At 38.2% G+C, this 22,163-nt stretch overlaps 1 protein-coding gene across 6 annotated transcripts in view; it reads right to left on the bottom strand.

The window, feature by feature from the left end:
* Positions 1-1,764: 1,764 nt before the first annotated feature.
* ICE2 (interactor of little elongation complex ELL subunit 2) overlaps positions 1,765-22,163 on the bottom strand; it is a 62,780-nt gene continuing 42,381 nt past the window's right edge. For 5 of the 6 annotated variants that reach the window (XM_055278284.2, XM_055278285.2, XM_055278288.2 and 2 more), the window contains 5 exons: positions 21,281-21,410; positions 14,911-14,995; positions 10,692-10,742; positions 7,136-7,394; positions 1,765-2,462 (listed from right to left, as the gene is read on the bottom strand). In XM_055278284.2, the coding sequence (XP_055134259.1) occupies positions 2,334-2,462; positions 7,136-7,394; positions 10,692-10,742; positions 14,911-14,995; positions 21,281-21,410 (654 nt within the window). In that variant the 3' untranslated portion in view covers positions 1,765-2,333. Of the gene's footprint in view, positions 2,463-7,135; positions 7,395-10,691; positions 10,743-14,910; positions 19,563-21,280; positions 21,411-22,163 lie in introns of those variants that run through there. The other variant, XM_055278292.2, reaches the window with a different exon arrangement.

Here is a 22,163-nt window from a genome sequence, read left to right as displayed (position 1 = left end):
AGCTTCCCAAGTAGCTGGGATTACATCCTGCTAAACATATTGTCAGTTACTTCTTGGCTTATAAATTCTCAGTACTAAAAATCAAGAAAAAGAACATAAAGCATATCAAATGTATGTTAAAAAAGGAGGCTTCACTAAGCACAAGCACAAAACTAGCTTTATATATGATCAGTGTTATTCAAATATATGGGTAAGATAACACATTTTACGATGTAAAAAGTAGTATTTAAAAATTAAAAGGCAAGTCTTTCTGGTATTCAGAAGTCTGAAGCAACCACTGTCCAGCTCTTTAAAAAGAGCACATTCCATTCTGGTGCACACAAATGTGCATTAAAAATAAAATAAAAAAGTATAAGAGTACATTTCAAGGGAATCCCTGCCTCTCCCTTGGCTCGCTGCCAAATGATTCACAACCAAAACATTTCTGGGATATGTGACTTAAGGAATAAAAAAACTCAGTGTTTTAAAAAAGGGAATGGCAGGATGAGGAAACGATTTATCAAGATACAATTTTACTAATAATTACTTCTTAAATAACTTGATGTTTTATAACAAAAAAATCAAAATGAAACAAAACTTGGTAGTTGAAGATAAGTATTTTCAACTGTTACAATATTTGAGGAGATTTTTTCAGTCTAATTTCTCAGAAATTAGGCCAAAAGAATAGCTATTCTTTAACACAGAATAGTTAAAAAAATTTCAATGTGAAGCAATTATCTAGGATTACAAAACTTGTATTTTACAAATGACATACATAATTTCTGAAAATTTTAGTGTAAGGGTTCTAAAGATTAAACAAGCCTGTCCTTTTTTTTTTTTTTTGAGACAGGGTCACACTCTGATACTTAAGCTGAGTACTGTGGTGCGATCACGACCCACTGTAGCCTCAACTTCTTGGGCTCAAGCAATTCTTCTGCCTCAGCCTTTTGAGTAGCTGGGACTACAGGCACACACCACCACACCCGGCTTTTTTATTTGTAGAGATGAGGTCTATGTTGCCCAGGCTGCTCTCGAACCCCTGGACTCAAGAGATTCTCCCGCCTCGGGCTCACAATGTGCTGGGATTACAGGTGTGAGCCACCGCGCCCAGCCCTGTCTGTAGTTTCTTAAGTCCAAATTTGCTACAGCAACATCAGTTGATTATGCCCTTTTCCAAATTCATCATCTGTAGGCCCGGAAAATTTAAATCAATCAGTATAGATGAGGATAAAAATAGCTTATGCTGGCCAGGCACGCTGGCTTACCCCTGTAATCCCAGCACTTTGGGAGGCCGAGGCAGGCGGATCACAAGGTCAGGAGTTTGAGACCAGCCTGGCCAATATGGTAAAACTCTGTCTCTACTAAAAATACAAAAAAATATTAGCCAAGCGTGGTGGCAGGCGCCTGTAGTCCCAGCTACTTAGGAGGATGAGGCAGGAGAATCACTTTAATCCAGGAGATGGAGGTTGTGGTGAGCTGAGATCATGCCACTGCACTCCAGCCTGGGCAACAAAGCGAGACTCCATCTCAAAAAAAAAAAAAAAAAAAAAAAAAAAAAAAAAAAAAAAAAAATTCATGCTTTACCACATTAACCTTGTCATTTGGAGCAACGACACTGACTTTTTTTCTGGAAAACATACCTATCTCTTTGCTTTCAGCAGTGTATTTCAACACTCAGCTCGAATCTAGAGATAGAGGCATCTGTCATCAAACATGTTATACCACCAAATTTTTTCTTTTATTAAACAAACTGATGGTTGCCAAACAAGAAGATAGTAATCTGACTTTTCAGAGGCAGGGAGTTTTTATTTTTGGCTTCTGTAATGGAATTTCACCAAGTTTTTAAAGGTATTAACTTTATTAACCTATAACATTCATCATTTTAAAGGAGTATATAAAAACTGTCAAAAGGGGTCAGAAACAAGGTTTGCGATGCTCATAATCATCTTCAGCAGTGGCAATATTTAACTTTTTGAGTCAGTCTCAACAGACTGGCAATATAACTAACACAATACATAATGATAAGTGTTGTTCTTGATAAAAAAGCAAACTATTTTTCTATTTACAATTTTTAGAAAAGGTTTAATGTAAAAATATTTTTCTTCTTTATATATTTCCCTGCCATGATAATGTTAAAACATATCAAGATCCTCCTCAAACTTTAAGGGTGAAAAGCATACCATTCCATTTTAGTTGAAATATTCCTTCACATAGCCAACACATTTTTTCAAGGCACTCTAGCTACTACAGGAAAAATGTTCCTCTTGCCTACTGATTATTTCCCCTCAAACTTTTCTAAATTAAACATTGTTATAACTGTTTTTTTTTTAATTTAATTTTCCATGGTACAGTTCTCAAGTTATTTTTCTTTTATGTGGAGCCACTCCTTCAGTTTCAACTTGCTGAGCAGGCAAGCAGCTGCTTTTGGTTTCCATGGAAACTGGATTCCTGTGGCTGCGTGTAGGCATTCTCGTTCCACCAATCTAACAGATGAAGCAGAGAACAGAATAGCTTAATGTATCTACAACATACCTATATACAGTCAACTCTGTAGTACTTATACATGTATTAACCACCTTGCAAATGAGCTCTTATATATTTTTAATCTCCAGCTAGCTGGCTGTTTCTAAACAAGTTTTAATCTGACACATTTTTAAGTACTAAACTTTCAAATAACCATCAGAGAAGTTGATAGATCTGAGTAGATGGGGAACAAAGTGAATGGGGAAACTATTCTCTGTGTTAAATTTATTAGAGGTTGAAAAGATAAATTAGAAATCAAGGGAATGACAGGCCTTATGTGTGATATGTTTGAAATAATTAAACTGAAGGACAAGAAAAAGGAAGAAGTGAGTAATAGGGAGGGAGGGAAACAAAATACAAGAAGGTCAGAGGTGGTAAACAGAGAAGAAATTACATGGACAAACAAGAAAGACAATAAGAAGGGTAGGGAAGATAAGGACAGAAAATGAGGAAAGTGATGAAGATTAAGAAAGAGGGAAGTAAAAAAAAAAAGAATAAAAGTGTAAAGAAGTTTCAAGACAAGAACTCAAGTACCAGGGATATCCTGAAGGGCTGAAAGAGGACAGCAAGAAAGAAATAAGAAAAAGGGAAGAAAAAACTGGAAGGGGGAATACAGAGGATGGGCAAAGGGGAAGAGGGGGATTAGAGTGGGGGAAGAAACTGCTGTGGTTCTACCTTCAAGTCTACCCTTCCTTACCCTCACTTTCTAGCTCACACAGTCAAAGAGAGGTGGTCTTTTTTTTTCTTTTGAGACAGACTCTCGCTCTGTCGCCCAGGCTGGAGGACAGTTGGCACGATCTCTGCTCACTGCAACCTCCATCTCCTGGGTTCAAGCGATTCTCCTGACTCAGACTCCCGAGCAGGTGGGATTACAGGTGTGTGTCACCATGCCTGGCTAACTTTTGTATTGTTAGTAGAGATGGGGTTTCACCATGTTTAGGCTGGTCTAGAATTCCTGACCTCAAGTGATCTGCCCGCCTCAGCCTCCCGAAGTGCTGGGATTATGGGCATGAGCCACTGCGCCCAGCCAAGGTGGTCTATTCTTAAGACACAATCCCTTGCTATGTAGTCATGTTAAAGATGTGATCTATAAAAAGAGTAACGGAAAAGGCGAATCTCACAGAGAAGGACCAAAGCTGTATAGCCCGAAACTATTTCCACAGAACCTGCCCATATCTGCCTTTATTTTCCCTGGCCACCTTGTTCTCTTCTATTTCTTCATACCCCGTCCAGTGAATTTCAGGCCTGGGACTGAAGGGTGATAGTGTAACTCCAAGCACTCTCTCTCATAATGCTAGCCCAACAGTATTTCTATACTATTGGCATTTGCTCCAAGGGGTTACAGACTCACTGAAAAGGCTCAGACTCTGGCTTCCTTTATTTACTATCTACTGTCCCTTTACAAAGCATTTTTTTAAATTTACATTTACATGACCAGAAAGGACAAATTGAGTACAGATTTGTCTGTGTGAATCTGATAAACTTTTGTAATATACTGGTTAGAAAAGTGCTGCGACTTTTGGATGATCTATACCACTCCTCACTCAGCTGGTATTTCCTATAAAGGTATACTGACCACACTAATTCTATCTGTTAAAATCTTTGAGAAAAGCAAGCATTTTGAAAACCTCCACTGCAAGACTGTGTGTGTTTGAATGTGTAAAATAAATGTTTATTACAGAAGATGTAGAAAGAAAAAAGCTATAAGTGTGAAGCTGTTGCAAGAAGACTGGAAGCAGAAGTCAAAAGTAGCCCAGGAAGCAAATGGGACCCTTAAATATAATCTCTACTTGATGCAGTAGGGAGGCAGATGCAGGCTTTACTGGCATGTCTCTCAGGGTTAGTACCAAAGGCACTATACAAGGATGAGATCGGAGTTCAAGTGGACTTGTGACTATGGGATCACATTAGAGGCAAAAACGTTTGAACAAATTTTTACACCATGAAAATATGCAGATGATTTCTATTTCATATAGGTCTTACTTCCCTGGTTTCCTGAAAGCTGTCATCTTACCATTGCTGCTAAAACTAGAATCCATATTTGCACTTAGATTGGTTGGGACTAGAAGGCCCATTCCCATGGCCCAGCTAGGAGGTAGGGAGGAAGATGGGGTAATTCCTATCAAATACAGGGCTAGATTGTGGGGAGGTGAGTAGATCACCAAAAACTTTCCACTGGCTTTCAAAAATATATCAAACCAAGTATTAGTTATCTAAATGTCCACTGTACCTAATGCCGGGCTCTACAACAACCTGGGCCTGGATAATCTCGTTAAGTATTTGTTCCTGGACTGAACGCATGAAGCACACTCCGTGATACACATGTAATTGAACTGTTGTAATTATGCGGCCAAATTGTGAACATACGGAATTTCTCCCTTTCCAAATACAGTCACATTTTGGTCAAAATGAACTACATATACAACAGTGGTCCCAAAAGATTATAATGGAGCTGAAAAATTTCTATCATTTAGTGATGTCGCAGCTGTTAGAACATAACAGTGCAATGTATTACCTTGTCTACGTTTAGATATGCAAATACCAGTGTATTACAACTGCATACAGTATTCAGTACAGCAACATGCTGTACAGGTCTGTAGACTACCTAACAGCAATAGGCTATACCATACGGCCTACGTGTGTAGTAGACTATACCCTCTAGGTTTGTGTAAGTAAGCTTATGATATTTAAACAAAGACAAAATTGCCTAGTGCTGCATTTCTCAGAATGTATCCCTGTCGTTAAGTGATACATGACTACAAATTGTGTTATTGTACTAAAGCACATTTTAGACATTATTTAAAAAAAAATCAAATCATTAAAGTATTTCTAAAGCATAAAGCATTCAACACTATTTTAGTGTCAGTCTATATCAATAAGGAAAGTATATTACTCATTTTTTTAGAAACACCTTGCACACACATAATACATTTTTCCTTTCTCCAAGGTATTAAACTGTTCATTTTCACTAAAAAGGAATAAACCACCCCCACACAGAATTACATGTTATAGGTGAGAGACTATAATCAGTGTTTCTAAATTAAAAGGAAATCATTCTCCTAGAAAAACACAGATCCTTCAAAAATAGTTCTTCAATTATTTTTAAGTTACTTAAGAAAATTTTCCCTTAGGTTATAAAAGTCACTACTTCTAGTAAACTGGAAACAGACAACCAAAACTTAAGATAAAATAGTTTAAAATGCTAACAAGTAACTTTCTCCATTCTTTCACTTGTCCCAACTTAACATTTATATTTTCTTGGCCAAAGCTAAGTAGGAATGTACAAGGAGTTCTCATTTCTAAAAGGATACTCCCAAACAGTAACTTAGGGTGGAGAACTGAAAGACATAAATAAACAACCCTGTTTACTTTAAATTATTTAAAAATCCTCAGTATTTGCATTCCAGCTGTTTCTCATAAGGATTTGAGGACATTTACAGATTAATTCAGTATAATACAGACAGTGAAAAGGAAGAATACACAAGTGATAGATGCTCTGGGGCAACCATAATGAGAAGATAATGACTCAGACAATAATTCTGACTCAAAGACTTTTGGCAGTAAGTAAGGAAAATATACTGGATTGCATCCTGAACACATTCAGAATCATTTGTAGACAGCAAAACTTTTTTCTTTTCTTTTCTTTTTTTGAGACAGAGTCTCGTTCTGTCGCCCAGGCTGTAGTGCAGTAGAGTGATCTTGGGTCACTGCAACCTCTGCCTCCCAGGTTCAAGCGATTCTCCTGCCTCAGCCTCTCCAGTAGCTGGAATTGATTACAGGTGTGCACCATGATGCCCAGCTAATTTTTGGTAGAGATGGGGTTTCACCATGTTGGCCAGGCTGGTCTCAAACTGCTGATCTCAAATGATCCACCTGCCTTGGCCTCCCAAAGTCCTGGGATTATAGGTGTGAGCCACCGCGCCCAGCCGAGTGCAAAACTTTTCTAACAACTAAACTCGAATTGGAATTTCCTACACAATATACAGAATGAGTGACATAGCAGAGAATATCTCTAGCTACGGGTTTATAAGCTTCAGATAATGTCATTCAACTGTTACTTTTGGCAAGGATTCTATAAAGAGAGTAATATTAATTGTAATTCAGTAAATATTGAGTTACATAATACTTAGAAAATCACAATTTAGTCCTTAATACTTTAGTTATATTTTAAATTAGGCACTCTGTTCACAAATTACTATTACTTCTTTTTCCTCATCCTAATTAACAATGTATAATTATATCATAATTTTATTACATGTACTCTTCTGCAAATTGCCTAAAATACTTAATGAAATGAAACCCAGTATATATAAATAAAAATTACATAACCCCCACAACTTTGCTTTTCATAGGAATGTAAGGATTTAACTACGTGGATGCCTTACCCATACATCCACTGTGCAAGCTAAGAGAGTTTTCTTTAGTTGACTTATAAATCTTGCAAAAATAAAAAGTTCCACTACCACGAAGACTGGACTCACTATGGCATACAACTTTATCCTTCCTATGGATATGCTTTTAGAATGGTGCTGTGATTAATATGACAATGAGAACATCAGGTTGAAATATGGTAAAGTCAGTGAAATAGACAAATAATAACCTAATGAACCTTTAATTTCAAAAAAGATCTTACCTTTTGTTGTGTTGTGGTATCCAGTGATTTAGGTGGAAAAGTACAAGGTATTCTTCCATGATGGATATGATATGGTAATAACAGGCTGGGATCTAATGGGACCCAGGGAACTGAGAGACTGGAAGGTACACCAGGAAGGCCGCAATGTGTTTTATACAAATTGTATGCTGTCCTAGTAACTTTTCCATCAGACGCCTTATAAATCAGGAGTGAAGAATCTTCTGCTGCATGAGATAACAAGTAGGAACCCTCCTGCAAGCTAAATCCACACAATGAAACTCAACCCACTGGCTCACTGTGTCAATTTCAACATCACTTTCTTAATCATAATCTATTAGTAAAATTGAAAATTATGAGAAGATCACACCACCTTTAAAAATACTTTTATGACAAAATAAGATTTAAGAAATCTTTAAAGCTATTTTTATGCTTTTTAGGCAACTAATTTTAATTCTTATTCCAAAGTTCAGAAGTTGATCATTTTATTTTTATAGGAATTTGAAGTTTTCATTTAATGGGAAACAAACAGTATGCCTAATTCTCTAATCCATAGATTAGATATTTATAGGTATCTATACTGAAAAGCATTCCAACAGCATTTTCATTCATTTAACACTGCAACTATTTTGTACCTAATAATAGGTGCTTAGATACAAAAGTAAAGGTGATGTTTGCTACATTGAGTAGTTTAAAATAAAGTGGAAGAAACAGTCAATGGAACAATCATAGTACAACATGAGGTGCTATGAGGATAATAGAAACAATAGCAGCTAGCAGGTATTAAATGTTTATTATGAGCTAACTACTGTATTATGGCTTCAAATCTATTTTCTATTAGATCTTCCACAATAAACCTTCAAGGCATATTAATTTAGGGTGATAAATAAACAAATTAGAGATGCTAAGCAATATGCCCCAAAGTTCTGAGTGTAGGCTTAGATATAAACCTAGGCATTTGAACTCCACAGGCCATACCCTTAATTACGATCCTCTACTGTAGCAATAACCAACTATGCCGAACATCAAATCCACATTTTTCCTTTCTCTTTAGAAAGTTTTAAAAAATTCAATGTATCATCATAAAGAACTAAAGGGATATGAATAAATATATTGTGCTTTCTTGGGATTACACAGTCCTCTGGATCAAAGATGTTAAGGAGAACATCCGTTCTTTACAATATATTATTAAAAAATAAAGATTTATCATACTTTAGCTATACAGATTTGCCTATAAACCTAGTAAGTTACATTTTCATCAATTTTTAAACTGAAAATAGGTGTTGACAATTGCTCTTATCCTCTGGAAATTTTTTTTCCCAATCACTTTCATATTTCCATATAAAGAAATGAATAATTATTTGATAGTAGGAATAAATAACATTTCAAAGATTGAGCTTTAATCAATAAAAATCATTTATCTTAACTACCTCCACTAAAAATGAAGAAAGCTTTGATTTACAGAAGAATGCATTAATATTTAATTCATGGAGAATGAGAGATACTCTAAGGAGGAGTATCTTACAAGTGCTGTATATGTCCAATGCACATAGATGAATATAAACTATGGTAGGCGGAATAATGGCCTCCTAGAAATGTTTATGTTCCAAATCTGGAACCTATGAATATGCTACACAGCCAAAGGGAATTAAGGTAGCAGATGGAATTAAGGTTGCTAATCAACTGATTTTAAAATGGTCAAATTTTACTAATCACCAGAGCCCTCAAATACGGAAGAAGAAGGCAGAAGAGACTCAGGGAGATGCGACTGTAGAAGTCCAGAGAGATGTGACTTAACTTGGCTTTGCAACTTTGAAGATGGAGGAAGGCAGCTACAAGCCAAGGGATGCAGGTGGCCTCTAGAAGCTACAAAAGGCAAGGACTAGATCCTTCCCAGAGCCTACAGAAAGGAATGTAGCTTTGCCAATGCCCTGATTTTAACTCAGTGAACCCTGTTAGACCTCTGACTTGAGAACTGTAAAATAATAAATTTGTGTTGTTTTATAATATTAATTTTGTGGTAATTTGTTACAGCCACAATATAAAGCTAACACACAAACTAAATAAAATATTGATAATAAAATTTCAAAAAACATCTGGCAAATTTCATGCATAAGCTTTGTATATAACATGAAGAACAGAATATATATAAAATAAAAATCCTGTCACATAATCACAGAATATCAGAAGTGAAAAGTACCTAGGAAGTTAGTGCACTTGACACCATCATTTTACAAATAAGGAAAATGACATCAAGTTGGATAACAGAATTCTGCAGAACTAGAGCTTTGAGATTTTGACTGTAAGTTCAGATTCAAGTTGTTTTCAAGTTTAACATTTGGTAAGGGCATAAGAGAAGGAATGCAAACATTCACATAACAAAACAGTTTGGCAAATCATCAGGGGGAAAATCCATATCCTAAGACTTGCCATGGACCTAAATGACTGTTCATTTAGCTCTATGTTTTTTTTTTTTTTTTTTTTTGAGAGGAAGTCTCACTCTGTCGCCCAGGCTGGAGTGCAGTGGCACATCTCGGCTCTGCAATCTCTGCCTCCTGGGTTCAAGCAATTCTCCTGCCTCAGCCTCCTGAGTAGCTGGGATTACAGGTGTAGGCCACAAAACCCAGCTAATTTTTTTGTATTTTTAGTAGAGACAGGGTTTCACCATGCTGGCTAGGATGGTCTCCATCTCCTGACCTCATGAGCCAGGATGGTCTCCATCTCCTGACCTCATGATCCGCCTGCCTCGGCCTCCCAAAGTGCTGGGATTACAGGCGTGAGCCACTGCGCCCGGCCTCTATGTTCTTTTTTTTTTTTTTTTTATCTTGAAAGTTAAAATAATATAGCTACGGTGGGCTGAATAATGGTCCCCCACCATGATGTCCTTATGCTAATCACCAGAACCTGTGACTGTATTACATTTAATGGTTTTGCAGGTGTGATTAAATTAAGGATTTTGAGATGAGGGGATTATTCCAAATTATGTGAGGAGGCCCAAAGTAATCAACAGGAACCTTATAAAAGGGAGGCAGAGGAAGACATTACCACAAAAGGGGAGAAGGCAATGTGATGTGGACGCAGAGATCCAAGTGACATGCCCTGAGAATGGAGGAAAGAACCACAAGTCAAGGAATACAGGTGGTCGCTAGAAACTGACAAAGGTAAAGAAATGATTCTTTCCTCAGTCTCCAGAAAGGACCAGCCCTGCTGACACCTTGACTTTTACCCAGTGAAACTGATTTTGGATTTCTGAACTCCAGAACTAAAAAGAGAATCTATCTTTTTGTTTTAAGCCATCAAGTTAGTGGCAATGTGTTACAGCTGCAATAGAGAAATAATGTAATAATAGACTTACAGGAAAATGTAATTGCAAGCTCATTAAAGCCAGACCCTAAATTATTTTATATTTTTACAATATAAATTTTTACATTTGACATAATAATTTTTGCATTTCTAGGTTATTTTGTCTCTATTCCTAACAGTACATTTTCAAAGTTTCTAAGAATTTTCATCTAAGAAAATCAAATGTATCAAAGCAAAATGCCTAAAAAATACTTACCTACTTAATTTCTTCAGAATGTGTTGGAGGATGTTAAATAAATTGGAAATCCTAATAAACAAAAGAAATTCATGTAAAATTAAACTGCAAACAACTTATTTTTAGCAATTATAGCTCCTCAGGCAGAGAAATGCCCTCAATAACAACAACAAAAACAGTAGATGAGATAATGTAATACAAAAAATACTGAAACTTATTTCTATTTGGATTAAATTATGATATTTACTTAATGTTTGGCATTTCTTTTTTTCTTTTTCTTTTTTTTTTTTTTTTGAGATGGAGCCCTGCTCTGTTGCCTGGGCTGGAGTGAGTGCAGTGGCACAATCTCTGCTCGCTGCAACCTCCACCTCCCAGATTCAAGTAATTCTCTTGCCTCAGCCTCTTAAATAGCTGGGACTATAGGCATGCGCCACCACACCCAGCTGACTTTTTTGTATTTTTAGTAGAGACGAGGTTTCACCATGTTGGCCAGGCTGGTCTTGAATTCCTGACCTGAGGTGATCCACCCGCCTTGGCCTCCCAAAGTGCTGGGATTACAGGCATGAGCCATGGCGTTGGGCCAATTTTTGCCATTTCATGATTTCCTTTCATTATCATAATGTATTTAGCTTTTTGTGAGAGCAGTTGTAAAGAGATCACTATTTTATGTTCAAATTATATACTCAAACAAAACAAAACAAAACAAAACAAAACAAAAAAAAACGCTGGCCGGGTGCGGTGGCTCACGCCTGTAATCCCAGCACTCTGGGAGGCCGAGGCAGTTAGATCACAAGGTCAGGAGATCGAGACCATCCTGGCTAGCACGGTGAAACCCCATCTCTACTAAAAATACAAAAAATTAGCCAGGCGTGGTGGCAGGCGCCTGTAGTCCCAGCTACTCGGGAGGCTGAGGCAGGAGAATGGCGTGAGCCTGGGAGGCGGAGCAGTAAGCCGAGATGGCGCTACTGCACTCCGGCCTGGGCAACAGACCAAGAATCTGCCTCAGAAAACCAAAACCAAAACCAAAACCAAAAACAAACAAACAAAATGCTATGAGGTCTTTCGTAAAGCTAATATGCCGAAGAGTTTGTCTTTTAGAGATGGTGGTGAATTAGCTTCCAAAAAAATTGATAGGTACGTTAAACCTGTAATGACAGAGAGGCCACTCACTCGGGACAGGACAGCTAAAAGGAAATAAAACACAGGTTTTTTTTTTTTTTATTTTTTTTGAGACAGAGTCTCGCTCTGTCACCCAGGCTGGAGTGCAGTGGCGCGATCTTGGCTCACTGCAATCTCTGCCTCCCGGGTTCAAGCCATTCTCCTGCCTCAGCCTGAAGAGCAGCTGGGACTACAGGTGCCTGCCACCACGCCCGGCTAAGTTTTTGTATTTTTAGTAGAGATGGGGTTTCACCATGTTAGCCAGGATGGTCTCATCTCCTGACCTCGTGATCCGCCCACCATGGCCTCCCAAAGTGCTGGGATTACAGGCGTGAGCCACCGTGCCCGGCCAAATACAGGTATTTTGAAAATTTCTTTAGTAGTTCTTCTAGACATAAAGTCCGTCTGTGCATCCTTCCTTTCTTCCTTTTCTTCTTTCTTTTTTTCTCTCTCCCTCCCTCCCTCTCTTTATTTTTATTTTTTTGAGACGAGTCTTGCTCTTTTTGCCCAGGTTGGAGTGCAGTGGCGTGATCTCGGCTCACTGCAACCTCCGCCTCCTGGGTTCAAGCAATTCTCCTGCCTCAGCCACCCGAGTAGCTGGAATTGCAGGTGCCCACCACCACACCTGGCTAATTTTTGTATTTTTAGTAGAGATGGGGTTTCACCATGTTGGCCAGGCTGGTCTCGAACTCCTGACCTCAAGTGATCCGCCTGCCACAGCCTCCCAAAGTGCAGGGATTACAGGCATGAGCCACTGTGCCTGATCTCCTCCTTTTTTTAAAAAAATGTTTTTCATTGAGAAAAGCGAGGAAGGTGGAGAGTATGGTGTGGAAAAGCTTTTCTATTTACACACGTAAAAAAAAAGTTACTGTTCAAGAGAAGCAGTCCTTGTAACAGTAGACATACTGAAGTACAAGCAGAGAGTTCAAATTTGGATCTGGGACCCTTAAAAAACTATGTCAAGCCTGTGAAAGCTGGAACTATGCAGCTAGTAGAAGTCAGAACCATTTCTTATCCTAAGTAGGAATCAAACATATTAACTACCAAGGCTGCAACTAGCTTAGCTGTGTGCTCTAGGGCACACCACTCTAATATTTCCTTATATAAAAAATGGAGATAATACCACCACCAGCCTTTCCTAGAAAGTTGTGAGAAGAAAATGGGATAATGATATTCATAAGTTATTTTGCTTTGCATTTAGACATTTAGAGTTCTGAGTACGATAAATTCATTTCAGTCACATGTATAATGATGCTTGCTAGAAGGGCAAACTTTGAGAAGTTAGACTGTCAAGAGTTTTTGACTGTACTATCCTTTCCCTTTCCTGTAATGGAGTAAAAGGTTTGCTTCCCATGCATGTTGGCCCCTTTGGCTCTAGCCTCCCTTAAGTAGAAAGGCTGGTACCACTGGCATTAGATTTAATTTGGAGATGGAGATAATATAAACGGATCATAAATTGGGTCTGGGCTCCACCAATGGATGAATGAATAAAATGTGATTACACACACACACACACGAGGGAATATATTCGGCCACAAAAGAAATGAAATTGTTATTTGCATCGTGGATAGAACTGGAAGTCATTATGTTAAATATACCAGGCACAGAAAGACAAATATTGCATGCTCTCAATCATACGTAGAAGCTAAAAAAGTGGATCTCATGGAGATACAGAATAGCGGTTACAAGAGGCTGGGAAGGAAATGGATGGGAGAAATGAGAAGCTGTTTAAGGGGTTAGACAGAAGGAATAACTTCTAGTATTCAATACCATCGTAGGGAAATTACAGTTCATAATGATTTACTGTATATGTCCAAATAGCTAGAAGGGAAGAATTATAATGTTCCTAACACAAAGATAAATGTTTGAGGTGAAGGATATTCCATTTATCTTGATTTGGTCATTACACATTGTATATGGATATTAAAATATCACATGTAGGAGCCAGGTGCGGTGGCTCATGCCTGTAATCTCAGCACTTGAGAGTCTGAGGCGGGTGGATCACAAGGTCAGGAGATGAGACCATCCTGGCTAACATGGTGAAACCCCATCTCTACTAAAAATACAAAAACTCAGCTAGGCGTGGTGGTGGGCGCCTGTAGTCCCAGCTACTCGGGAGGCCAAGGCAGGAGAATGGCATGAACCCGAGAGGCAGAGCTTGCAGTGAGCCGAGATCGCGCCACTGCATTCCAGCCTGGGCGACAGAGCGAGACTCCACCTCAAAAAACAAAACAAAACAAAACAAAAATCACATGTAGGGCCGGGCGCAGTGGCTCACGCCTGTAATCCCAGCACTTTGGGAGGCCGAGGCAGGTGGATCACCTGAGGTCGGGAGTTTGAGACCAGCCTAACCAATATGGAGAAGCCCCGTCTCTATTAAAAATACAAAATTAGCCAGGCGTGGTGACGCATGCCTGTAATCCCAGCTACTCAGGAGGCTGAGGCAGGAGAATCGCTTGAACCCAGGAGGTGGAGGCTGCAGTGAGCTGAGATCACACCACTGCACTCTAGCCTTGGCAAAAAGAGCGAAACTCTGTCTCAAAAAAAAAAAAAAAAATCACATGTACCCCAAAATATGTATAACTGTCATCTACCAATAAACAAACAAAAACAAAACAAAACAGTACATACTGCTGGCCAGGCATGGTGGTTCATGCCTGTAATCCCAGCATTTTGGGAGGCTGAGGCAGGCAGATTGCTTGAGTCCAGGAGTTTGAGATCAGCCCAGGCAACACAGTGAAACCCCGTCTCCACAAAAAACACAAAAATGAGCTGGGCATGCTGGTGCACGCCTGTAGTCCCTACTGGAGAGGCTGAGGTGGGAGGATCCCTTGAACCAGGGAGGCAGAGGTTGCAGTGAGCCGAGATCACACCACTGCACTCCAGCCTGGGTGACAGAACAAGACTCTGTCTCAAAAACACAAAGAACAAAAAACAAGACAAAACAAAACTGAGTCCAGTGAGACCTCTATACATAAAGAGACTAAAAGTCTTGAAAATAATTTAAGCTTAAACAATAAAGAAAAATTAATGATCACATTAACAAATTTTTCAATTCTCGCCACAAAGTAAACTTTCTTACTTGAGTGCTGAAAGCTTTTCTTTTAATTCTTCTGAGGTAATTTCTTCCAGCAGAAAAAGCTTTGAAGTAAATGCATCGACATGCCCTAAAATGAAATATCAAACTTAAACAAGCAATTGCAGTATTTAGAAAACAAAAAACCAAGTTATCCTGTCTCCTTAAAGATTACAAATTTTAATAACTGTGAAGAAATTTTACATTTTAAAAGGAGAAATACACATTTTATTATGTCTTAAGTAAAGCTATATTTTAAAATGACATAATTCAGATTATAAAACATTTAGATTCATTCTAAAATATTTGCTGAATATGTTTACACATGTCCACACATATGAAATCATTTCAAAGCCTACAATTTATGAACAACAACTATTAAAACACTGGTGTTTCTAATTCCTATTAAAGCTACATTTAATTAGCTGGGCGTAGTGGCAGGCTCCTGTAGTCCCAGCTACTCGGAAGGCTGAGACAGGAGAATGGCGTGAACCTGGGAGGCGGAGCTTGCAGCAGTGAGCTGAGACTGCACCATTGTACTCCAGCCTGGGCCACAGAGCCAGAATCCGTCTCAAAAAAAAAAAAAAAAAAAAAAAGTTACATTTGTATGGCGTTTATGAGGAGAATTACCTATGTATTATCAAAATAAGCAGATAAAATCAAATGTACAGGGGCTTTCTAAGACACACTTGGTTCTTAAGATAAAAATTAGATTATGAAAATCTGGCTTAATATTTTTTAATCAGACTGGGTGCGGTGGCTCACGACTGAAATCCCAGCACTTTGGGAGGCCAAGGTGGGCAGATCACCTGAGGTCAGGAGTTCGAGACCAGCCTGGCCAACATGGTGAAACCTCGTCTCTACTAAAAATATAAAAAAATTAGCCAGGCATGGTGGTGGGCGCCTGTAATCCCGGCTACTTGGGAGGCTGAGGCAGGACAATTGTTTGAACCCAGGAGATGGAGGTTGCAGTGAGCCGATACAGTGCTACAGCACTCCAGCCTGGGTGACAGAGTAAGACTCCATCTCAAAAAAAAGAAAGGTTATTAAAGCACACCGTAAGTTTTCCCACAGTTAAAAAAAAAAAAATCAAAGCAGTCAGTTCCAAGTTTTACTTTTTTTTTTTGAGACAAAGTTTCGCTCTTGCTGCCCAGGCGGGAGTGCAGTGGCATGATCTTGGCTCCCTGCAACTTCTGCCTCCTTGGTTCAAGCGATTATCCTGCCTCAGCCTGCTGAATAGATGGGATTACAGGTTCCCTCCACCAGGCCTGGCTAATTTTTTGTATTTTTAGTAGAGACTGGGGTTCATCATGTTGGCGAGGCTGGTTTCGAACTCCTGACGTCAGGTGATCCACCTGCCTCAGCCTCCCAAAGTGCTGAGATTACAGGCGTGAGCCACTGAGCCCGGCTGAAGTCTTACCATTTTTTTTTTTTTTTTTTTTTTTAAAGACAGAGTCTTGCTCTGTCTCCTGGGCTGGAGTGCAGCAGCGAGATCCTGGCTCACTGTAACCTCCACCTCCGGGGTTCAAGCTATTCTTGTGCCTTAGCCTTCTGAGTAGCTAGGACTACAGTTGTGCGCCACCACTCCCAGCTATCTTTTTTTTTTTGGCATTTTTGGTAGAGATGGAGTTTCATCATGTTGGCCAGGCTGGTCTCGAACTACTGGCCTCAAGCAATCCACCTGCCTTGGACTCCCAAAGTGCTAAGATTACAGGTGTGAGTAACGGCGCCCAGACCTGACTCTCACTTTTTTTTTTACAAACACGTTATGAATCTAGAATTCCAAAAAACAAAACAGCAAATTCTCAATATGATGCTTTTGTTTTAAAAAGTAATGCATATGTTCTAAAACAAAACAGGTTGAGAGCTAACACCAAGGTCCTGAAATATACCAAGGAAGAGTGACATAAAAGATAGTCCCGGGTTAAATGTTATATAAGCAAGTCAACACAAAAATCATATGTATTGTACCATAGTTAAAAACATCAAATAGCGTGATGAGAATATAACACGTATCAATGTTGAAGACAAATTGTTTTTATTTTTTTAACTCCTAATATTTAAGTATCAAAACAAATTACCTGGAAAGCTGATGTCAATCACTGGGACAATTAAAAATGCACATAATTTAATGTTTCATTTTCTTACCAGGCCCCCTTTCACTTCATTTGCTTTATGCTCATACAAATAATTAGAAACATTTTTACCAGATGGCTTCCTTGTAAGACACCAAATTCATTTGTTCCCATACCTACTTATTATATGTAACACTCATTACACAGTGGCATTTCTAATAACAAAGACACATTGTAATGATTTAAAAACCACAGAAAGGAAATACTAAGCATAATAACTTTTAGATGTTTACTAATTATGTCTTTGAGAAGACTAATAGTTCTTACCTTTTGAAAGAAACTCATTTAAAAAAGTATTATAGTATATGTCAAATATGGTCTGTCAAAAATAACTATACAGAGAATACCATACTAAGTGCTCTGAGGATCTACTTCCTCAAGGAGTTCACAATTCTCAACATTGGAGCTTTCTAACCTGTGGGCCTCAAATAAGATATATATGTGCTTAAGATACGCATCACCTCAGCCCTTCAGGCAGCTAAGCAATGCTTGGGATGGCAAAAGCTTCCTGGCTATTGCCCTTCAGCCACAAGCAATCTCTCTTATATATCACAGCGTGCTGTACAAATATTTATGTGCATCAAGGTTGGAAAGCACTGATTTATAGAGGACAAATAAAATCTATACATAATAAAAATAAAGCTTATATATACAAGCATTCATTCATATATATATGCACATAAACATATACATGCATACATGCATTCATATGTGTATAGGTACTCCTTGCTTTCCATGCAGTGTGAGGACCATAAAAATGCCCATCCGGGGACTGTTGTGGGGTGGGGGGAGGGGGGAGGGACAGCATTAGGAGATACACCTAATGCTAAATGACGAGTTAATGGGTGCAGGAAATCAACATGGCACATGGATACATATGTAACAAACCTGCACATTGTGCACATGTACCCTAAAACCTAAAGTATAAAAAAAAAAACAAAAAAAAACGCCCATATGGGCTGAAACCCTACAATTGTAACAATCAATAGGGAAAATTACAACTGTTTAGTTACCTTTAAAATTTTTATCAAAACACTATAAATTCTCTGTCAATGAACAGAACAGTAAAATATTTTAGTACACTGTAATTCAAAAAATTAAAGTGTTTTCTTTATGAAACGTTAATGAAGAGTAGTTTGAACAGTGCTTGTTACCTTCTTGCACAACTTGTGATAGGAAGGATGCATCTTTTCTTTTTCTTTTTTTTCTTTTTTTTGGACACAGGGTCTCTGGCCAGGCTGGAGTGCAGTGGTGCAATCTTGGCTCACTGCAACCTCTGCCTCCCAGGCTCATGCGATTCTCCTGCCTCAGTCTCCTGAGTAGCTGGGACTACAGACGCATGCGACTACTGCCCAGCTAATTTTTTACATTTTAAGTAGAGACAGGGTTTCACCATGTTGGCCAGGCTGGTCTTGAACTCCTGACCTCAAATGATCCACCCACCTCGGCCTCCCAAAGTGCTGGGATTACAAGCTTGAGGCACTGCACCTGGCTGGATGCATCTTTTCTATGCCATGGTGAACTGTCATATTCCTAAGGATCAGCTTCCGACACTGCATCCTTGATGCCTTCAATGTCATGAAATTATCTTCAGGATTTGTTTAGTGTAAAATCTTATGCCAGTGTCACTTGTTCATCCTTTATGTGTCACAACGCTTTCACTAAGTTTGTCTGGCAGCAAATCTAGAGTCACTGGAACAATAGCAGTGCCAACATTCCCACTCTCTGTTATTTCCTCTGTAATTCCATTTATGTTCCATGCAAATTTCACTTCTGGCAGTATCACCTTTTGTTTATTTGCTTTGCTTTAATATTTGTTGGCCAATTCTTTTAATTATCTACTTTGGTAAAATATCACATGGGTTTATCACTGGGAGACAAAGAGTCAACACAACTGCATATTCTGCTTTCTGTGCATGAACTCAATGGGTACACAATAACCAATTATAAACAGACTTTGAAAGAAGTGACATGACTGGTCACTGATCATGATGTGCCTGTTACTTATGTAGTGATCTGTGGACTGAAGAGCCAGCAGTGAAGCTTATACTTTATACAATTACTCACTGTTAATACACGGTCATAACTAAAACTTGTGCTTATTGAAACTGTGTGCTAAGTGAAGACTGCTTATATATCAACTATACAGAATTGATAAATATTATACGGTTGGAGGGTGGATACAGAAGTTGCGATGAGACTATGTGGGAAACTGCTTTAAAGGAGTAAATCTTGAAGTTTTTATGGGAAAAGATAAAAAGAGTACCGCAACTAGGGAAAGTGGGGAACATGTTTATAGCAAAGCAGAGCAAACAAACAAATCACAAGTGTGTTGATTCTACTGGAAAAAGAGACTATAAGCTATAGAATTGATTCTCAAAGTGTGGTCCTTAAACTAGCAGCATCAGTACCACCTGAGAAAGTCTTAGGTCCCAATACAGACCTAGTGAATCAGACACTCCAGGGTGGGGCCAGCAATCTCCACTTTTAAAAGCACTTCAAGTGATTTTCTTGAACATCTTCCTTAAATTAAAAGAGTATTATAACATTTTTAAAAACTCAAAAACTCAGATGTTATCTCCCCCACACCTACACCCACCAAAAAACCCCAAACAAACCAAAATCCCACAATCATACAATTAATATATGCTTTTCACCAAACACTTGTCACAGAAGCCAAAAATACTATCCCAGTACATTGAAATGAAAGGCTCACAAGAGGATAGGATTCACAGAGAATAATCAGCAGTTAGGATTACTTAGGATTTTACAAAATAATTAAAATGAAGTAATCCATACAGTTGATGTTAAACTGTACATTTAAAAACTGAAACCTTAATTTTTTTTTTTGTCATGAATCTCCCTTCTCTGTCAGTACTTTAAACAAAATTTCACTCATAAGTTCTTAACTGGGCCTTTCCTAAAATGGATGTGGCTGGCAAACTGCATCCAAGTAGCTAACGTTGAGATAGTTGGTGTGAGGTCTTTGGAGGAACATTGAAATTTTGGTTACAGAATGAAAATTACTACAAAAACTTCGAGTATGTGTATGAAGGAGGAGGAGGGAGGCAGTACATCACCAATTAGTGCATTTAGCTACTTCCTTTTTTGAGTTAAGCAGAAAGAATCAATTATCTACTTCATACTCTCATAAAACATGAAAACAAAATACTGATTAACCAAAACAGGAAAAACATTTTAAGTGAATAACCCTTCTTTGATTAAGAAACACACCCTCATAGGATTTATTACATACAAGCAATCAAGCTACACACTATAACACAAAATTTTATTAGACTCAACACAGAATTTTATCAGACTCTGACCTTAAGCTGTTTATTGTCTAACAGGAAGAAGGGATAGGTGTTAAGAGAGAACAATAAAGTACAAAGTAACAAGTCACAGAGAAGTAAAAGACTGCACTGAGAGATCAACGAAAGCAAAAGACTACACAGAGGAGCAGTCTGAGATGATTAGGAGGGATTGAGATTTATGGGATGCATTGAGATGTTCGATATTGGACATTCTAGTGGGAGGAAATACTACCAATAATGACTAGCAAGTAATCTATTATGTGAGGATGTTAACTGTACATGAACTGAGCCAATGCAAATTGAACTTCAGCCTAATCCCCATACCCCAGCAAAACAAAACAAAACAAAGGAAAAAGTCATTTCATCAAAATATTTGAGGTTTTAAAAGTAGTGTCATTATAAGAAAATTTCAAAATAAATGTATAGATCAATAAATAGTTAACCAATTAACAGTACTCTTATAAGAACCTAGAAAACAAATGTGTATTTTTGATTATACTATTAAATGTTTCTAAAATAGCTCAGCGTGGTAGGTCATCCCTGTAATACCAGAGCTTTTGGAGGCTAAGGTAGGAGGATTGCTTGAGGCCAGAAGTTCAAGACCAGTCTGGGCAATATAATGAGACCCCATCTCAAGAAAAAACAAAAAAATTAGCTGGGCATGGTAGCACATGCCTGCAGCCCCAGCTACTTGGAAGGCTGCAGTGGGAGGATCACTTGAGGCCAGGAGTTTGAGGTTACAGTGAGCTATGATCACATGACTACACTCCAGCCTGGGCAACAGAATGAGACCCTGTCTAAAAATAATAAATACATAAATAAAAACTAAAGTAAAAAAGTGCAGAATAGAAGTATTCACAATTGAATTTACAAGCATGTAATTACAAGGAAATTAAAAAGGAGAATAAAGACTTTTGTATAACTTACCAACATAAAATGAGCTGTTGGAATGCAATAAACTTTCAGTCCATAAGCGACAAAGTTCACTTTCAGTCAGAGCTTCAACTCCATAACAAGCTTGATACTCTACTTTTGGTAGTACATAAACTGGAAATTGCTGCAATGCAAGATTATACTTTTTCAAAGCTCTATTAATTTACTATTAATAGTAAATACATTTGCCTATACAGCTTTGCCACTTTCAAAATGCCTTCAGGTAATCATATTTCATCCTTTCAATTACAGCAGGATTCACACTGTAAGATGGATACATTCAGGCCTGATGAATAGAAGAATGTTTGGTGCTAAAAGGTGGATGGATAAAAGAGATCTCTCCTCACCATTCCCATTTGTGACCAAAATCAACATACCTCCCCACATAGGCAAGGTTTGATTTCGGTCAGGGAATGTGACTGACAGCAGAATCCTTGCAACAAAGCCTATCATACATAGTTGCCCAAAGGCTCAAAGCCAGATGCTGGGAAGCACTGACTTTTTTATATACTAGTCATTCTCAAGAGGATAAAAAAGGTAGAAATTTTTTGCTCCTTTAAAGCATGAGTCGCATTGTCTTAGGCTCAAATACTCTGAGCAGCTTGTTTCATTCTACAAATGAAAGAGCACTAATGCCTACATTAACACCTGTTTGTCATTATCTTCAATTTAATGGCTTTATTTCAGACATGAAGTATCTGACAAATTATCCATCCAAATTCACTGGTCAGGACACTACATAAGTAAAATGACTGTACCTATTACTGGCCTAAGGGAGCATAAGCAAAGAAATACATGTTGTTCACTGTGCTTATGCTATCTCACATCTTCAAAGAAAACTCTACTCTTAACAGGAGTCTATTTCCAGTTGCAGAAA

Source organism: Symphalangus syndactylus, chromosome 5 (assembly GCF_028878055.3).
Source record: "Symphalangus syndactylus isolate Jambi chromosome 5, NHGRI_mSymSyn1-v2.1_pri, whole genome shotgun sequence".
Classification (NCBI taxonomy): Eukaryota; Metazoa; Chordata; class Mammalia; order Primates; family Hylobatidae; genus Symphalangus; species Symphalangus syndactylus.
This window is presented reverse-complemented; position numbering and strand designations above follow the sequence as displayed.